At 60.1% G+C, this 17,486-nt stretch overlaps 3 protein-coding genes across 13 annotated transcripts in view; 2 read left to right on the top strand and 1 right to left on the bottom strand.

The window, feature by feature from the left end:
• MYO18A (myosin XVIIIA) overlaps nucleotides 1–2,972 on the bottom strand; it is a 38,893-nt gene extending 35,921 nt beyond the window's left edge. For all 11 annotated transcript variants that reach the window (XM_037373511.1, XM_037373380.1, XM_037373417.1 and 8 more), the window contains exon 1: nucleotides 2,922–2,972. The gene's annotated coding sequence lies outside the window, so the exon portion shown is untranslated. The remainder of the gene's footprint in view (nucleotides 1–2,921) is intronic.
• A 266-nt stretch (nucleotides 2,973–3,238) lies between these two features.
• On the top strand, nucleotides 3,239–12,609 carry CRYBA1 (crystallin beta A1). Its single transcript, XM_037373367.1, has 8 exons — nucleotides 3,239–3,352; nucleotides 7,645–7,835; nucleotides 8,586–8,650; nucleotides 9,224–9,343; nucleotides 9,595–9,713; nucleotides 11,296–11,437; nucleotides 11,993–12,135; nucleotides 12,281–12,609. The coding sequence occupies exons 3-8, from the start codon at nucleotides 8,606–8,608 to the stop codon at nucleotides 12,426–12,428; spliced, it is 717 nt and encodes a 238-aa protein (XP_037229264.1). The 5' UTR covers nucleotides 3,239–3,352; nucleotides 7,645–7,835; nucleotides 8,586–8,605; the 3' UTR covers nucleotides 12,429–12,609.
• Nucleotides 3,364–5,937, top strand: LOC119154024. The gene is made up of 2 exons (XM_037401126.1): nucleotides 3,364–4,851; nucleotides 5,785–5,937. Exons 1-2 carry the CDS (start codon nucleotides 4,018–4,020, stop codon nucleotides 5,935–5,937), a joined length of 987 nt encoding a protein of 328 aa, XP_037257023.1. The 5' UTR covers nucleotides 3,364–4,017.
• Nucleotides 12,610–17,486: the final 4,877 nt, after the last annotated feature.

Here is a 17,486-nt window from a genome sequence, read left to right as displayed (position 1 = left end):
GCACACCCTGCGCCCACCCTACAGCAGGGAGGGGGCTGCCACGACCCCTTCCCAAGGCTGTTGGGGGGACACTCGGGAGCAGAGCCGCTTGCAGGGCAGGTGCTGGTTAGAGGCGAGGCGCTAGGAGACAGGCGGCCAGCGGGCTCTTTGTCCTCGGAGGTTTCTCTCCCCTGCACACACGCTCCCTCCCGGCCTTTGTACGCTCAACAAAAAGGGGGAACAAGCGTTACCAACTGCATGGCTAATCAGGCAGCACCGGCGGCCTGGCCACGGGTGCCCCACACAAGGCCACTGCTGGCAGGCGTGGGACAGGGGGGACAAGAGATTCGTGGGCTGGAGCAAACACCCCAGCGTCCCCAGCCAACGTGGGATGCCGTTGTGGTTTGCTGCCTTTTTCCCCAAGGAGGCTCCTGCCAGCGGCACGCACACTCTGGGGATGCCGGATGGGTGCAGCCCGACGCCGCGAGCAGGAGGCGGCTGCTGAGCGTCTCCCTGCTCCTGAATCAGACCCAACGTGCCTTCCCTGACTCAGCCCGGGCTCGCTCCAGGATTACCCATTGCCAGGCGTGTTTGGGGCAGCAGCATGCATGAGCCATGACAGGGAGTGGGAGAGGCACCCGCGGGCGCCGGCTGTGCCCTGGGATTGCACACAAGGACGCTGCTGTGACATCTGGGCTGGCAGGGGACAGTAGATGTCACCCTGGAAGGGCCAGGTGGCAGAAAGGGAGCTCCAGCTGGAGGCCCCCAAACACAAAAGCCCTTCCTGAGTCACCCAAGCAGAAGCTGGGGGGGGACACACAACTCCCCCCTCGCTGTCCCACCATGGCCACAAGCCCCCACATCCCTGCCGGGGTGTTTCAGGTGGGGAGGCGTTCACTGAAACTCTGGGCCACTCCTTCTCTCCCCGAGACGCAATCTCGTCCGACACGCTCCCCGCGCAGGGACCTGCAGTGCAAGTTTCCTGGTCGCTTGCCCTCCCTGCTCCGTTCCCCGCTGCAATGCCGGCAGTAAGGCCATGCTTGCACACTGCTTTGGCACACGAGCTGGCGGTCATTACCTCCTTGGGCACGCCACATTGGGGCATCCCACGCCCCAGCTATGCCCGGCCAGGCAGGGACAATGCCATGCCAGGGAATAGGTGCCAGCGGCAGCGATGCCGAATGGCCAGCCCAGCTCCCACACAGGGCAAAGGGGGCTGACCCATGCGATGGCTCCTTGCCTCCTTGCTGGACACAAGTTTTCCACGGAACAAGGAAATTTAGGGGGTTTCCAAATCCCTCTGCACTGCCTGCCCTTACAGACAATGTTGGGATGTGTCAGGAGGAAAACAATCCCAGATTTACCCGAGTCACAGCTGGGATGTGCCACTAGGCTGTCTCCAAAGTGGGATTTTGGGTCCTCCTGCTGTGGGAACCCCACGTCCAGCAGCAAAGATGGCTTTGCAGCATCACCCCAGGCTGGTGGCGGAGGCCAGGAGGGTGCACAGGGTGCATGCGTGGCATGCTGGCACCCACCTCGCCCCAAAGCCGGGCCAAAAAACAGCCCAAGAGTCCCTACAAAACAGGGGCAGCGATCGCTGCCAGGCTCTGCTGTGTGGGAGCGAAAGCAGGAGATGGTTCAGTGATCAGCTGGGGGGAGGACAGGTGGGTCACAGCCCCGTCACCACTGGGCACGCACCTCCCCCATCGCCTGTTTCTGGCCCCAAATTCACAGCGTGACCCCCCGCACGGCCCAGCCCATTGCAAAGGTGAAGGGCTGAGCCGTGGCTCACCGCCGGGCAAAGTTCAGCGCCGGTGCAGGCGCTGTGGGAACACGGCTCCCAGTGGGGATGGGGCGGTGGGAGCTGCCAGATGGGGGTCCCCCAGTGCCAGGGTGCCAGGGCCAGCCCGGGGTGGGGGAGCACCAGCTGCCGTGTGCCCTCACGCACCCGCCACGGGCCCACACTTTTCTGTAATTGCCCTAAGTTTAGCTCCGGCGCTTGTTGACCAGATGATTTGCATCTCACAGGCCGGCTGGAAACCACACTATTTCTGGACGCGCGTCCCAGCCCTCACCCACTGCTCTATATATTCCTCTCTGGGCAAATTAACGTGCAAGCAGGCGCCGTGGCGGCCACAGGCAACTTGCTGCAAGGCCACCCACCCCTCTTGTGTCACCCCAAAAAGAGACCCAGGTGCCAGTGTCACCGGCCCCAGCAGCGATTGTTAATGGTTAATGGTGAGCCGGGCTAACGGCTTTGGGTGCAATTCCCCAGTGGAAAGGCCCAGGTCGGTGGTTTCTCCCTGGTAGCGGGGCCAGCCCTGCTGTGGGTGCTGGGGCACCCAAAGGGTGCAGGGCCAGGCTACCTGTCCCCCGGTGGAGAGTGCCTGCCCACCCTGGCACCCACAGCTACCCCCAGCAGGGTGCACACACCTCCAGCACCCCACAGCTTGAGTGCTAAACACACAGGTGCTGCAATGCAACGGGGGGGGGCACGCACAAACACACCCCGCAGTGCAGCAGGGGGGGCTTGCACAAGGTGACACAATGGGGGCCGCCACACACATGCACGCACAGAGGCATGCACACGCACGCACACGCATGCACACGCACCGCAAGACGCCGGGGGATGCACAAGCACAGGCGCTGCAAGACAACAGCGGGCCACGCGCACACCGCCCCGCAGCAGCACCGGCGGGGCACGCGCGCACCCGCACACACGCGCACACACGCGCACACACACGCACACACACGCACCGTTGTGCAACGCCACGGGGGCACCGGCACGGGCACACGCAGAGCCCGGCCCGGCCCGGCCCGGCCCGGCCGGGGGGCGACGCAGACGCAGCCCGGCCTCCCGCCTCCCCGCGCCGGCCGGTGCGTGCCCCCGCCCCGCGGCCGGTACCGGTACCGGTGGCGGTGGGGGCGCGGCGGGTACTCACCCGGCAGCGGCGGCGGAGCGGGGCCCGGTGCTGGCGGCGGCGGTGCCGGGCCCCGGCGGCGGGGCGGGGCGGGGCGGGGCGGGGCAGCTCCGCACCGGGGCGGGCACTGCCGGCTCTGCGCGCGCCGCTCGGCTCGGCTCGGCTCGGCACGGCACGGCACGGCTCGGCTCGGCTCGGCACGGCTCGGCTCGGCTCGGCTCGGCTCGGCACGGCTCGGCTCGGCACGGCACGGCACGGCTCGGCTCGGCTCGGCACGGCACGGCACGGCTCGGCTCGGCTCGGCACGGCACGGCACGGCACGGCTCGGCTCGGCACAGCAAGGCATGGCTCAGCAGGGCACGGTTCGGCTCGGCTCGGCACAGCAAGGCATGGCTCAGTAGGGCACGGTTCGGTTCGGCACAGCCTGGAACGGAACAGAACGGCACGGCACGGTACGGCCCTGTACGGCGGTGTCCTGCCCACCCAGGAACACTCAGGCGCTGCGATGAGCACCCCCTGTGCACAGCAGGCACACGCACCCGCCCGCTGCCACCCCCCCGCCCCAGGGTGCCCCCCGGCGATGCACGGCTGTGGCACCCCCCCCCCCCCGCGCCCTGCAGCGCACCTCCCTGCTCAGAAACCCCGCAGCACACGTGCACACCTGCTTTTGCACAGCTGCACACACACGTAGCATGCTCACACCCCCAGTGCATGCACAGCAATGTGCAGTCCCTCCGGCACACCCCTGCAATGCATGCACGCTGGTCCTTGCCATGCAATGCCACACACTTGCTGGAAAACATGCATGTCGTGTGCTCACACCAGTGCACGCACACCCCCATGCATTGCACCAGTGCGCACACACACACACTGCTGGGGTTCCCCTTGTAGGGGATCAGGCACAGGGAGGGGCTGCCAGAGCAAGGTGGCCAGTCCCCGCTGGCCATGCTGAGCCTGGGGAATACAAAGCAGGACATGGCAGAGCCACCTGCAGAGCCATTTTGCTGCCGACAGTTGTCCCCATACCGCCTGTCCCCAGGGAGGGCTGCAAGCCTGCAGGAACCAGACTGCTCAGGATGGTGCCTGGCTGCCTTGGCTGGGAGATGGCACGTGATGAATGATGAGCATCCTTCAGTGCGCCCAGCAGCGAGCACCACAGAGCCTATGTTACACCCCTTCCACTCGTGTCCAGCTTCGGGATGTCGCATCAGGGTCCATCAGATCAGCTAAAGCCCTATGGGCCACCCCTGGCCACCAACAGCAGGAGGCCGGTGGCAACTGCCCTGGGGACGGATGGTTTCAGGACAAGCCCTGCAGTCTGTGCTGGGCCAGCTGCCCTTGCTATCAGACGTGGGAGCAGCTGGGCCACCCCTGGGCCCTTCGTGGGACGTGGATGGCCCAGCAGCCCTGGGGAAGCTGGAGCAGGGCTTGGGGAAGCTGGACCCCAGAGACGGGCATCCACGAGCTCATTCCAATAGCACTTCTCAGGGAGTGCTTAGCCTCTGCTGGAAAGCTCAGGATGGAGAGAGGGACTTGTGGGGACAGGGGTCTGCCCCCAGCACTGCCCCTGCCACCTCTCACTCCTGCGCTGCCCTGGGGCACCCCAGAGTGCTCACTCCAAATCCCTGCAGCTGTCTGTCGGGGGCTGAGTGGGTGCGCCTGGCTCTTCTGCAATGGAGCTGTGAGCGTGGCAGGGCGAGGGGGACTCTGGTCCTCCCTGCGGCTGCAGCCTCGCCACCTTGCCTTGCAGCGCAGCAGTGCTGGGTTGCACACCAGCCGGAGGCTGAGCCTTGCCATGCATGGGGGAAAGGTCCCCTCTGTCCAGCCCTCAGCACAGAGCAGCTCGGCACCGGCAAGCACCACCCCCATGAGCACTGGGAGCCCCACCAGCTTCACCCCCACTCTTGGGACACCCGTGCCTGGGGGTCGCAAGCCCTGTTCCCTCACAGCGGTAAGGCTGGGTGTGATTTTCAGCCATAGCACATACCCAGGGCACAGCCCTGATGTAGCAGCAGAGCAGCACGGGTGTGCAAGAGCATGGCAAGAGCAAGCTGGCAGCTGTGCAAGGGGCCCTGCACTTGGCCCTGGGCCGAGGGACGCAGCAGTAGAGGAGATGCAGCCCCTGCAGCAGCAGAGGACGGCGGCAGTGAGCACAGCCACCTGCTTTTGTCATGCTTTCCTTTGTCCCAGGCACGTGGTGCCAAGCACAGGGAGCCGCAGCCATCTGGAGAGCAGGGACGGGGATGGGTGAACTGGAGGGGAGGCAGAGCCCTGGCCTGGCTGCCAGGTGGGTTTCCCAGCTGTGGTGGCAAAGGGACACGTCGTGCAACTGTACCTCTGCCCTGCCTCTCCGGCACAGGCGGATGAACAGCTGGTTACAGCCTGCGGCAGCTCCTGCTTCCTTATCGCGCTGGGCAGGCAGTGGCAGGGCTGATGCCGGTTGGAACCACCAAGCCGCGGGACACCACAAGGTTCCTGGTGTCTCACACAGCCCTGCCATGAGCAGCCACCCAGCGGGGCCAGCCTCCTGCTACCTCCCAGGGCTAACCACCTCTGTGCGTCCCAGCAAGGCGGGCAGGTGCCTGTGCCCACAAGATCCCATCCGCCCTCTCCAGCCTCCTCTCCTAGGGCTGGGCTGCCCTGAGCAGCTCTCCCCTGGCACGGTGTTTCACAGGCACCAGCAAACCCCACATTCACGGAAAAGTTTCCCTGTCACCCTGAGCTTTCCAGGGAAAAAAGCTCCGGTGCCAGCAGCATTTTGGGGTGCCCCTGGCAGATGCAGATGGCTGGCTAGAGCAGCAAGGGCCCTGAGCTGGGCTGGAAGGGGAAGCATCTGTTTCACAGCACCACAGGGTTTCCTAAGTAGGTCACTGCTTTTTTATAGTCTCTGGGATCTAGAAAAACCAGTTGTTCCGGACAACCCATGGACCCGCCAGCATCGTCACAGCAGTGGCTCCCCAGGCGCTTGCCCCCGGCCCCCCCAGGTCCCTGCCGGGGGGTGTGTGGGCTCCTGCCCTGCCAGCAGTGCTCGGTGTGAGCTGGGAGAGAAGGTGAGGAGCCCACGGCAGCCCAGGCCCTACCCTGGGGTCCTGCTCTCTGCCCAGGGTGACCTGTCCCTGGTCATGCCTGACACGGAGGGGCTTTGCCCCCACCCTGCTCCTGCCTGGGGTGGCTGCCAGCTCCGGGCTTTGCCCTGGGGTGGTTTTCAGGCAGAGCCAGCGTTTTCCCTTGGCAGGGGGAGCCGGGTGGCGGCGTGGGGTGCAGGAGGTGCGCGGCGCCGTCCAGCCCCCGCACACGCTGCACACCCGCATGCGCCGGCCGCGGCCCGGGCTGCTCGGGGTGAGCTCTCCCTCTAGTGGCACCGGGCTCCTGGCAAAGCCTCCGCGGAGCCATGGCCGGGGCATGCCCGAGGGGCTGCAGGGAGCGGGGCCGAGCTGCAGCCTGGCCTCCCCCTTGCAGCCAGGGGTGACGGGGCAGGGTGCGCAGCGGGGGTGCCCTGAGCATTTACGGAGTGTTCCCACCGCCAGCCCCACATTTGGGGAGCCCCGCGGAGGGCAGGTGGCCCTGTTGCTCCCCTTCCCTGACCCAACATTTGCTGGGATGTGGCAGTACGGACCACCCCAGGAGCTGGTGTCCAGCCTTTGGGGTGCAGCCTCACAGCTCTGCTTCCCAGTGACACCCCCCTCCCAGCTTTGCCATCCCCATTCCCGCAGAGCACCCAGGCTCCAGCGCAGCACCCACAGCCCCCCACCCCCTGGCTTCCCCCCGCCCTGGTGCAGCCGTGGCCACAGGAGGGGTCCCCCAGGACCCCGCTGGGCCCCCTCGGGCTGGGCTGGGAGGGTGCCATCGCTGCAGCACAGCCCCGCCAAGGTCCCCTGGGCTGGGCGCCAGGCCGTGCCGCAGGCAGCGCTGACGGGGCGCTTTGTTTTGTGCCGGCTGCCCAGCAGGGAGACAAAAGGGGCAGTCAGACGCGGGCGGTGCATTGTGCCGGCAGCCATGCGCTGAGGCAGCAGCCCGCGCCGCCACGCTCGCCTCGTGACCCCCAAGGGCCCGGGCCTGCGCCCGCCATGACACCCTGAGGCCTATGGTGCCCGCCCCACCAGGGCTCCGAGGGAGCCCTGGTGGGTATGGGGGAGCTGGGCCTGGTTGCCATAGTTACCGTGAGGCCTGAGGCCTAGGGGTGCCTCGTTGCCATGGTTACCGCAGGCCTGAGGCCTCGCAGGCCCATGGCGGCTCCACCGCTGGGCATGGGCCCAGGGCGGTGGCCATGCTGTGTCGGGCTGGGGGGCGAGCACCGGGGCTCAGGGTGGCCTCGGGGCCATGGCTGCTGGGCCAGCGAAAGGGAGGCCCCACACCGGCTCCCTCCAAGTGGGGAGGAGCAGCCTCGCAGCTCCCCTTGCCTGCCACGGGGCCATGGTTGGAGGAGGGTATCCGCACCCACATGGAGGCAGGGACCCACCGTGGCCGGCAGAGCAAGGCAATGGTGGCGCCCAGTAGACACACAGCCGAGCCCACCACCCACGGGGTCTCACCGGGGGGTCGCTGCGCCATCCCCACCATGCCAGCCCACACCAAGGCCGGGCCAGCCCCCGCACTCGCCCCGTGACGGCGCGGTGCATTGCCCCTGGAAAATGCCAGAGCAGTCAAACCGTTGAGTCATTTGTGCCCAAGATTATCTGTGCAAACAGCCGCCCCGATTATTTTTTTTTTTTATTATCAAATTTTTTTTTTCTTTTTCCCTAAGAATGTGGCTCAGACCATGGGGATGAGCAGCTGAAATCTCCGGGGATCAGCGGGACAATGCCAGAGCAAGCATTGTGCTGACGGCTCTGCAAACGCTGGCACCGGCTCCCGGCCAGCAGCACCCTATAAAAGCTGAGCCGCTGAAGTAGGCAAACATTACATGGGCGAAGCAGCAGTAACCGCCTGAGCTAGGTGAGTCCTGGGACCGATCGCACCTCTCCCACCTCGCCCCCTACTCACTCCTGCTGCCTCCGGCTGGCCGGGCAGACATCCTTCCTCCTGCCTGGTGGCAAAAGACACCCAGAGGGATCGTTGCCATTTCCCATGGCAAAAGACAGGCTCACACGTCCCTGCTGGCAGCTGGGGTGGCTGAGAGCCCCTCTTACCGCCGGGCAGCCCACCCCTGGCACCCACCTGGCCCTGGGCCCCAGCACGGCATGCTGGCTGGCATCTCCCACCATTAGCTGGAGGCACAGCTGGGGTGCCAGGGCACGGAGAGAGGAGCAGGCGGGTCTCTTGGACACTGCCAGGCACATGGCAGCTGGTGCTCCCTGCCGCAGCTTCCCGCTATGGCTCTCAGCAGTCTTTTTCCTAGCAATGGCCTGGCCTCGGGGAATGAGAAAGAGGAGCCAGGCACCATCCCCGGCAGGCATGCAGGCTCCATGCCATGGCCGGGAGGAGGGAAGGGGTACTGGGGCGGCGAGAAGGGAGCACCCTGCTTTGGATGTGTCCCAGAGCCCCCTGCCATGCCCTCCACCCCATCCTGCAGCTAGCAAGAGGGTCTTGCTGTGACTGGTGTGGCTCATCCCCAGCAGCAGGGCAACTGCCTTTCAACAGGCACCACGGGCAGTGGGCACAGAGCTGTCCCCTGGCTCCATGAGCAGGCAGCAGGGATGCACAGGGGTGTGCTCTGGCGCAAACGGCTTTTCCTTCCTTCTCCAGACACCGTACCAGCAGCAAAGATGGCTCAGACAAACCCTCTGCCTGTCCCCATGGGCCCATGGAAGGTATGTCCTCACACCCCTCATATCTCGCCTTTCCCTGTGTGCAGGTGGGGGACAGGGAGAGGGGCAAAGCCAGTTCTCCGGGACCAGGAAAGCTGCACAGCGAGCTGTGAGGCAGGGGGAAGCACAGGAAGCCAGGCTCCCCTGTCCTCCGCCCATGGGAACTTGCCTCCCGCCTCCTCAAACACCTCCTAGGTGTTTTCATAAGTCCCTTTGCAGCACCCTGGCCAGCCATGCCCTGCTCTTACCAGTCGTCCCGTGCCAGGCAGTTACAGCAGTCCCCGAAAGCCACACGCTGTTATTCGCCCTCCCCTGTCAGTGCAGGCAGGCAGGGCTGGCAGGGGCCAGCCAGGCACAAGGGCTGCAAAGGGGTCGGTGGGCACCGCAGAGCCAGGAGGTGAGCAGCCCTGAGGGGTCTGGCAATAGCTCCGGGGACACAGCCCGAGGAGGGAGCTGAGAGGGAGAGAAGCAGCGTGTGCGCAAGCAGGGCGCACCCCGCCGAAGAGGAGAGCATCAGCCGCAGCCCCCCGGGGAGTTCCCTGTTGCCCTTTCCCCCGTTAATCCTCTTTGCCCTAGAGCGTTCGGAGCAGAGGCCGGGAGAACCGCCAGCCACAGCCCTGCCACCCACCCGTCCCAGAACAGCTCCGCTCCTCTCTCCAGACAGCACCGCTACCCCGGGAACTGATCTCCACAGGGGTGAGCAGGAGAGCGGAGCGGGGGCCGGCATGCGGCTCCCCCGACACCAAGGCAGGGCGCCGTGGGGCCAGCAGTGCAGGGACACACAGAGGTGTGCGGGGCCGTGCCCCAGCCCAGAGGGGTGCCCAGTGCAGCCTCTGCCGGCTCTTCCCCGGACGGACGGAGCGCAACCCTCCGTCTCAAAGAGGCGCTGAATCGCTTGGTGCCACTGCTGGGCAGTTCCCAACTTGGCAGCTCGCTCTCCGTTCCAGATCACCGTCTATGACCAAGAAAACTTCCAGGGCAAGAGGATGGAATTCACTTCAGCCTGTCCAAACATCATGGAGTGCGGCTTCGACAACATCCGCTCCCTGAAGGTGGAGTGTGGAGCGTGAGTACCCGGCTGCCAGTGGTGGGGATGCTTTCCCAGGTGGGCTGGCATGGCGAGGGGTGCCTAAGCGTGGAGCAGGGCTGTTTGTCCTCACTCCGCCCAAGCACTGCAGCCAGGGGAAGCCAGGCGTGGGGGATGCCACCCTGCCAGGGTAGAGCAGCCAGCCTTGGGCAGCACTGACACAGACAGAGGGCCAGAGGACAGTGGCAACACCTCTAGCATCATCCAAAACTGCCTCCCATAGTCTTGGAGCAGCCAGGTTTGGAGCTCGCTGGTGCCCCTCAGGGATGGTGACCAAGGATGCAATGAAGATCAGTGCTCATTGAGCAGCTCTTGAGCTCAGCTTGGTCCCCATCCCGCCCTGTAACCCCACGAAGCACCGTGCCTAGAGAACCACCTTTCCTACCCTGAGCCCAGCGCTGCGCTGTGCAGCTCCCCAGGGCCAGAGTGCAGCCTTCCACAGCCTGCGCTGGGCTGCCCGCTCGCTGGCAGGGGTAGGGAGCAGAGCCGGGCTTCTCTGCGTGCACGGGAGTCTTCCCTGGCACAGGCAAGACCTCTCCCGAGCTACTCCGAGACACTGTGTGTAAGGAGCGGTCCCTGTGGCAAGCATCCTGCTGGGGCGGGGGAAGCAGACAAGATAGATTTGCGCTGCTATATTTAGGGTTTGTAATGCTAATGGGATTATAGCGGCATGCGTGCTCGCGCCGTAATCAGCTCACTGCTCCAGTTGACATGTTCCTAATCAGGCTGTTCACCTTGCACGGGGGCAGGCTGGCTGCGGGACGTGGGGCTGGGGCTCAGTTTGAGTCAGTGGCAACAGGCCCTTGACCCCCCCCCCCCCGGCTCGGCGTGCCCCTCAGCACCCTGCGTGCACCCTAAGCAGGGGGTCCGTGGGCTGCACAGCCTGTGCCATCTGCCTTCCAGCCCCCAGCCCAGCCTCTGCCTCCCCGCTCGGCTGCGGCTGCCCCTGTCCCTGCTCTCTGTACGGGGACATGCCCAGGAGAGGTCCCCACCCTGGGGACAGGCAGGGTGGAGGCATCCCACTCACGTCTCCTTTGTTTTCAGCAAAAGGGGGATGCAGAAAGGGGAAAGGTGGCGGGTCCCTGCCCTGCCCAGAGCCAGATGTGTTCTGCCTGGTTTGGGCACAGGAACTCAGGTCTTTCCAGCTGTGCCAGGTTGTAGTTGGGAAGCAAGCAAGAAATAAGGCCTTTGGGAGAGAAGGGCAGCTGGGATGTTCCGTGGCACCCTAACACAATGCCGATCAGTGTAAATAACCACAGAGCGGTTAGGGGAAAGCGAGCCACCCTCGCAGGCTGGGCCCCTGGCGGGAGGGACCCCATCACCTGCTGCAGCTGGGGATGCCAGTGCTGCCGTGCGGGCTGCCTTCCAGGCACCAGATGCGGTTCCACGCTCCCCAGGTTCCCTGCCCACATCCAGCACTGCTTCCTTTCCTCCCGAGCTGTGGGCAGAGGCCAGACCCGACCTCCTCCTCACACCTACACCCGTGCCCCGGTGCCAGCCCCGAGCAGGGGGCCCGGAGCTGCCACAGGAAGCCCTGGCAGCCCTTGCTCTGTTTTTGCAGCTGGGTCGGTTACGAACACACCGGCTTCTGCGGGCAGCAGTTCATCCTGGAGAGGGGAGAGTACCCACGCTGGGACGCCTGGAGCGGCAGCAATGCCTACCACATCGAGCGCCTGATGTCCTTCCGCCCCGTCTGCTCCGCTGTGAGTGGCCTGGCTCCCACCGAGCCATCACGTCTCTGATCCCATTAAAATGTCCCAGGCAACAGCACCAGGCCAAGGGAGTGAGGTTAGGGAGGACAAACAGTCTGCCAAGGGCTCTGCGGGTGGCAGAGGCTCCTTGGGGTGGGCTCAGCTCTGCCCCCCACCCCCCCCCTCCAGCAGGATTTGGTCTTTCTGCCCTGTTTTCTGGAACTTTTAAGGGAACTTCTAGGCCAGCTGTACGTGACCAGAGCTGGGGGGCAGCCAGCCTGAGATGGTAGCTGTGGCATAGTGTCACTGACACCTCCCAAGCCAACCCCTGCCTCATCTTGGCCCAGCAGCACCCTGTTGAGCACCTCCACCAGTCTGGGCTTTGGGAAAACCAGCCCCCTCTGAAGTAAATATAAAGCCCAGGGTGTGAACGCCTCCCTCTCCAGGAAACCCTCTGAGCAATGCCATAGGGAGGGATGGTCATTGCCCACCCACCATCCCCATCCATGCCAGGGAGGGAGTGCTGCCTCCCCCTCACCCCCTGCTCTTCCCCCCCCCCCCCCTCAGAATCACAAGGAATCCAAGATCACTGTCTTTGAGAAAGACAACTTCATCGGCCGCCAGTGGGAGATTGGCGATGACTACCCCTCGCTGCAGGCCATGGGCTGGGCCAACAACGAAGTGGGCTCCATGAAGATCCAGTGCGGCGCGTAAGTGATGGGCAAAGGACCATGAGCAGCAGGGACAAACCGCTGCCATCGCTGTGCCACCACAGCCAGAGGGGGGACATCCCGTAACCCCCGTGCTTACCTCTTGTGCCCCTTACCGGCCACCTGACCATTCCTTTTCTTCCAGCTGGGTTTGCTACCAATACCCTGGGTACCGTGGCTACCAGTATGTCCTGGAGTCCGACCACCACGGAGGAGACTACAAGCACTGGAGAGAGTGGGGTTCGCATGCCCAGACCTCCCAGATCCAATCCATCAGGCGTGTCCAGCAGTAGCTCTCCACTTTCCAGTACACCTGTGCAAGGTTTCTAAAGCTCACCGGCTCCCTTTTGGTGCTAATACTCCCCTCCTGAAATAACCACCCCTTCTTGTACTGCAACTGCTTAGGGAACAACACTCCCAAATGGTACCAACTGCCACAATTGCCAATAAATGTGACTGAAAGAAAAAGATAAACGAGTCTGGTGGGTGTTTGCTGTTGTGTGTTTGGGACTAAGGTCACACATCCCCATACCAGTAGTGGGGACCAGACTCTTCCCAGCCTGTTTTAAGCGGGACTGAAGCCCAGTGGGGCTCATGCTAAGGCAAGTTCATCCCCTGATTGTTGCACACACAAACCCAGCAGCCAAAGCCCCGCTTGCTGCAGCTCCGCAGCTGCGTGGCTTCCTCCCCTCCTTGCCCTCCTTAGTAAAGGACACCGCACTCCGGACCCCCTGTCCCCCTGAGCCGCGCTGGCACTGGGTACCCATGTCCACACAGCCACTCGTGTCCACACAGCCACCCGTGCCGTGCTGCTCGTGGGCTCTGTGGCCAGCGCTGCCAGGCTGAAGGGGCTGACAGTTGAGTCATCAGCCATACAGCATCCCCGGGGCCAAGGGATGCTCCCTGCGAGCGCAAAAAAGAAAGTCACACTGACACCCACAAACTTTAAAATTTTTATTCAACAATTTACATCACTTATTGTCTGTCTTAACGTATTCGATCTACACAAATTTTTTTTTCCTGATAAAATAATAAAATTTGGATAAATTTTGAAGACCTGTTGGTGCAGAATAAACAAAATTTCAGGTAACTTTTTTTTTTTTTTAAACATTTAGTGTGAAGTATGACATCATTGGTAAAGATACATCATGCCATTACAGCTCATGGACATTACCTATCCTTACAGTCCGTGACATCACCCATACCAGCGCAAGGGGCTGTGCCAGACACAGCTACAGCAGGTATTACACTAACTCTTCTAGCCACCCTCTCACGACTGGGAAAACGCCTACACTTTTCCAGCTGGGCACACAGAGTGCATTAACCTAATCGGAAATACCGGGAAAGGGAGAAGGAAACAAAGACTACCTTTACCGATTCGTGTGGTCACACACTACAACATTGACACAAAGAGGGGCTGCCCCTCTCCGCAGGTCAGAGGTAATTCAGCTCCTGAGCAGGTAGAGCACAACCCCTCACGGCGATTTTAATACACACCAGGAAACCGAACGAAATGAGAACTTATCGACGGCGGAGGCGGGGGGTGGCAGGAGAGGAGAGGGCCCTGGCGGGACCTCTCCCACCCCAGCCCGCAGTCGAAGCGCGCGGTTGTGTTTCGCACCGCCCTTAACACTGAAATAGTCAGGGGAGGGGGAGAGAGGGGCATCCGTCCCCCCAGTAAACAAGTTGAGGACCTTCAGGGGCTCGCACGCCGCTGAAGGTGTGTAAGTACACGTGTGATGGTAGATAGAAAAGCAGCCCTGTTCTGTATGAAAAAAAGCTGTCAAGTTAGTACAAATTTCTGCCACGGCGAAGGGAACACGAGGAGAAAGCTGTCAGCGTCCTTCTCCCGACACAAAACCCTGACTCTCCTGCACAAAGGCTCTGGGCTAAGCAACGAGTTTCCAAAGGTGGTACCTGCAATCCAACGCACCAACTCATGAAAACAAAACTGAAATAAAGCTCTCGCCCCAGAGACCAGAGGGAGCCCACCCTTCGCTCCAGCGGGCCATGGACCACAGCACCCGCAGCGGGGACGGCGAGGAAGCCTGTCCCTCCCGCCTCACAGTGGGAATACACAACAGTAGGGTTCCTCTTCAGGTAATTTTGTCATTAGAAGCCTCAAGTTTGCCCACGCCACCAGCCTGCGTCGCAGCAGACTGATCTCCATCCCCTCCTCAAAGCTGCTTCATGTGGGGCCAAGCCACGCGCTCCCTGTCCTCATCACCGCCCGCACACCCGGCAGGATGCTGGCGGGTACCACCGCCACGCTCTCGACCAGAGAATAAAAGGGCACTCGTTCATCCGACGGTACGAAGTGTAGCTGAAACACAAGCCAGCACACCTCGCTCCCTCCAATTCAATTACTAAAGTAGGCTCTTTAAAATAAAAAAATAATATATATATTTATATAGCTATACAGAGAGATACAGAGAAAGCAAAGGAGAGAGAGGCTACTAAAAAAATCAAGAAGCGCCAGTTTTCTGCTACAGCTGTCAGCAAAGAACTGTCACCTTACATCATACCCTCCGAGATGGTGAAGATAATGCAGGCAATGACAGCACAGGAATGCAAAAGAGGGCAGATAAGTCACTTCTGGTAATGAGACACAAATTAAACTTTCAAAACATGTGCATAGCTTTATTCATCTGCTTCAAACTAACCTTTTCACGGAGCTTCAGCGAAACCCGAGTGTGCAAAATGCATTTCTAGAAAATAATGCAAGCAAGCTTTCACATTTACAGTGGCAGAAGTACAGAAAGACTCGGACAGAAATCGCACATTGGGGTGAGTGAGTCGGGAGAGAGATGAAGAAACAAGAATTGCACAGCTTCGTATTCTGAGTCACTGACTGCAAACATAAGCATTTCTATTTTGTTAACTTGAAGCAAGGCGTGTTTACTTGTCCTTTACAAAAAAAAAACCCAACAAACCCAACAAAAACCTGAAAACCCCCACAGTAACAAGAACCACAACCTGGAAGGGAATGAATGCCCTGGGTGACGGGATCCCCGGTGCCACAGAGAGCCCCAGCTCCAGAGCAAAGCCGGTTCCAGACCTTCACGTGTTTTGGCTTTGCAGACAAAGCACGGCAACGTTTATTTTTGTCTGCAGGAGAACAGCAAAGCAGCTTCTCTTTCTCTCCCCTCCAAAGTCACAGCAAATGGCTCGTGTTAGGACGGGGAAGGTGCCACCCCACGGGACATCATCCCCAAACTGTAAGCCAGCCACTATAGGCAGGCTCAAGCCCAAGTCTCCTTTTGATCCGATGGGTCACCGGGACAGTCCCGAACCCTAGACTGTAGATGGGGCACGGTCATCGTGCTGCCAGCCGGGAGCCTGGCCAGCCCACAGCGCGTCCCAGCAGCTCACGCAGCACCACAAACTCTCCTCGGCAAGACTAAGCACACACGCAAGGCACATTTAGTCAGATGTACACACCACACACGTGTGTGTAAAAGAGCAAACGCTGGCCAAAAAGAAATGGATGCTGAATAAACTCATTAAACAGGCAGAGAGTTCTGGCCTATGGTATTTACATACGATTTTCCAGGCAGATGTAATTCCCAAGCGTTTTTCCTACACAGCTTTAGACCTTCCTTACTCTTCCCTCACTTTTACAGAGGTACTGTTTATTCTTCCTAAAGGATCTTCTAGAAATACCAATTCCCTTTTTTTCTCCAGTAAACCCCTCGCTGAGGGCACGCAGCCCCCCTGTGCCAGCCCAGCTGTGACCCATGAAGACGAGAGGTTCTGGACCTGCCCATCCCACTGCAGCCCCTCGATGCAGCGAGGCGTCCCTCCACTACTAAGCTGTGGGCTTTCACACCCCAGCTGGCACGTTTTGGCTGGAGAGGTGGCCTGGCCTTGTTTTTTTCTTGGAAAACATCCAATTCTGGGCACTGACCACTCCCCAGCATCCCAGCGGGGGCATGGGCAGGAAGCGGGCCATGCAATCTTTAATACTGCTGGTTAACTTCACAATGAGATAAAGCATTAAAAAGGTCTTTTTGCAGAGATGAGCAATTTCCTTCCATAGACAGATTCAAACAGAAAACAAAAATATGAAAACTGGAGACGAGACAACAGCTGATTGAGATTTTTCTACCTTATGAGTTACTCAGGCATCGCACCCGACTAGCCATGGAGGAAGGAGAAGTTGAAAACCTCAGGGATTTGCACTGCCCTCACAATAGCAGCTTGAGAAAAGGAAGAAGAGAAAAAAAAATAAAAAATAAAAAATGCACAGTGTTCTCTCAAGTTAAAAGAGTTCTCCTTTGCTTGCGTTTGCATAGAAATTCCCGTAGGTCAGCACCAAAATCAGGTACAGCCCTCTCCTACACCTCGGCTCCCCCAGTTCCTACACTACTCGCAGAGTTAGTGGCTGTGTTACAGGAGGGTTCAACTATCCGCAGAGGAACTATATGGTCATGTCAAAAAAAAAAAAAAAAAAAAAAAGTGCATCACACATTCTTGATTTTCAGGGTTACTTATAGCAGCAGCAGCATTAATCCAAGACAATGAACAGTTGTAGAATCGTTCTTAAATGCAGCAACACTTAATGAAATGTCTTCAGGGAAGGTCTAAGAGGGTCCTTCTCAAAAGGATAAAATGAAAATTAGACTATTCAATATAGACAAAAAGGAGATAAAACAAAAAATTAAAGACACAATCTTATTTACATTAAAAAAACATTCTTGTTAAAATCTCTTTACACCACCTAAGCAAAAAAATATAAAGCAGAAACTCCTAAAGCAGTATCCGTTTTTGGAACCCTTAGTTAGCACCTGAGGAAAGACCATATGGAAAGCAGACAGGTTGGGTTTTTTTGTTGTTTTTTTGTTGTTTTTTTTTTTAGAAAACTCTAAGTTGTGTTTTTGCTAAATGTTCATATGTTCGCAGTACACAAGTTTCATACCACAGAAAGAAACGAACTGGTTTTTTTTCTTCTTTTTAAAGATACTCTACTCATTAATAAGGCTGTAGAAAAGGGATACTGCTATCTTACAAAATGGCTTTAGAGCTCTGGACGCGTTATACGAAGCTTTCTTGATTAACAGTCAAGATAAATACAGCCCAGCATCCCCCGGGGAAAGCACAGGTACGACGACTGTTGCTCCCGCCCCAGGACAGAGCGTGGCCCGACACCCCCAGCAGCGTGACTCCGAGGGTCTCGTGCCAAGGCCACCGCCGAGCTCTCCTGTACCTCCCCGGACACCCACCACCTCGGTGCCACCTCGGAGGATCTCGAGCGGGATACAAGGCAGGCAGCCTTACCCTGTGGTGTAACACGTACTGTGCAAATGTCTAAAGCTCTGCAGTCTCTGGAAGGCAGCGCAGACCAAGATCTT

The sequence above is a fragment of the Falco rusticolus genome, chromosome 1, assembly GCF_015220075.1.
Source record: "Falco rusticolus isolate bFalRus1 chromosome 1, bFalRus1.pri, whole genome shotgun sequence".
NCBI classification, from domain to species: domain Eukaryota; kingdom Metazoa; phylum Chordata; class Aves; order Falconiformes; family Falconidae; genus Falco; species Falco rusticolus.
The sequence above is the reverse complement of the archived record's forward strand: the minus strand, read 5'-3'. Positions and strand labels throughout refer to the sequence as shown.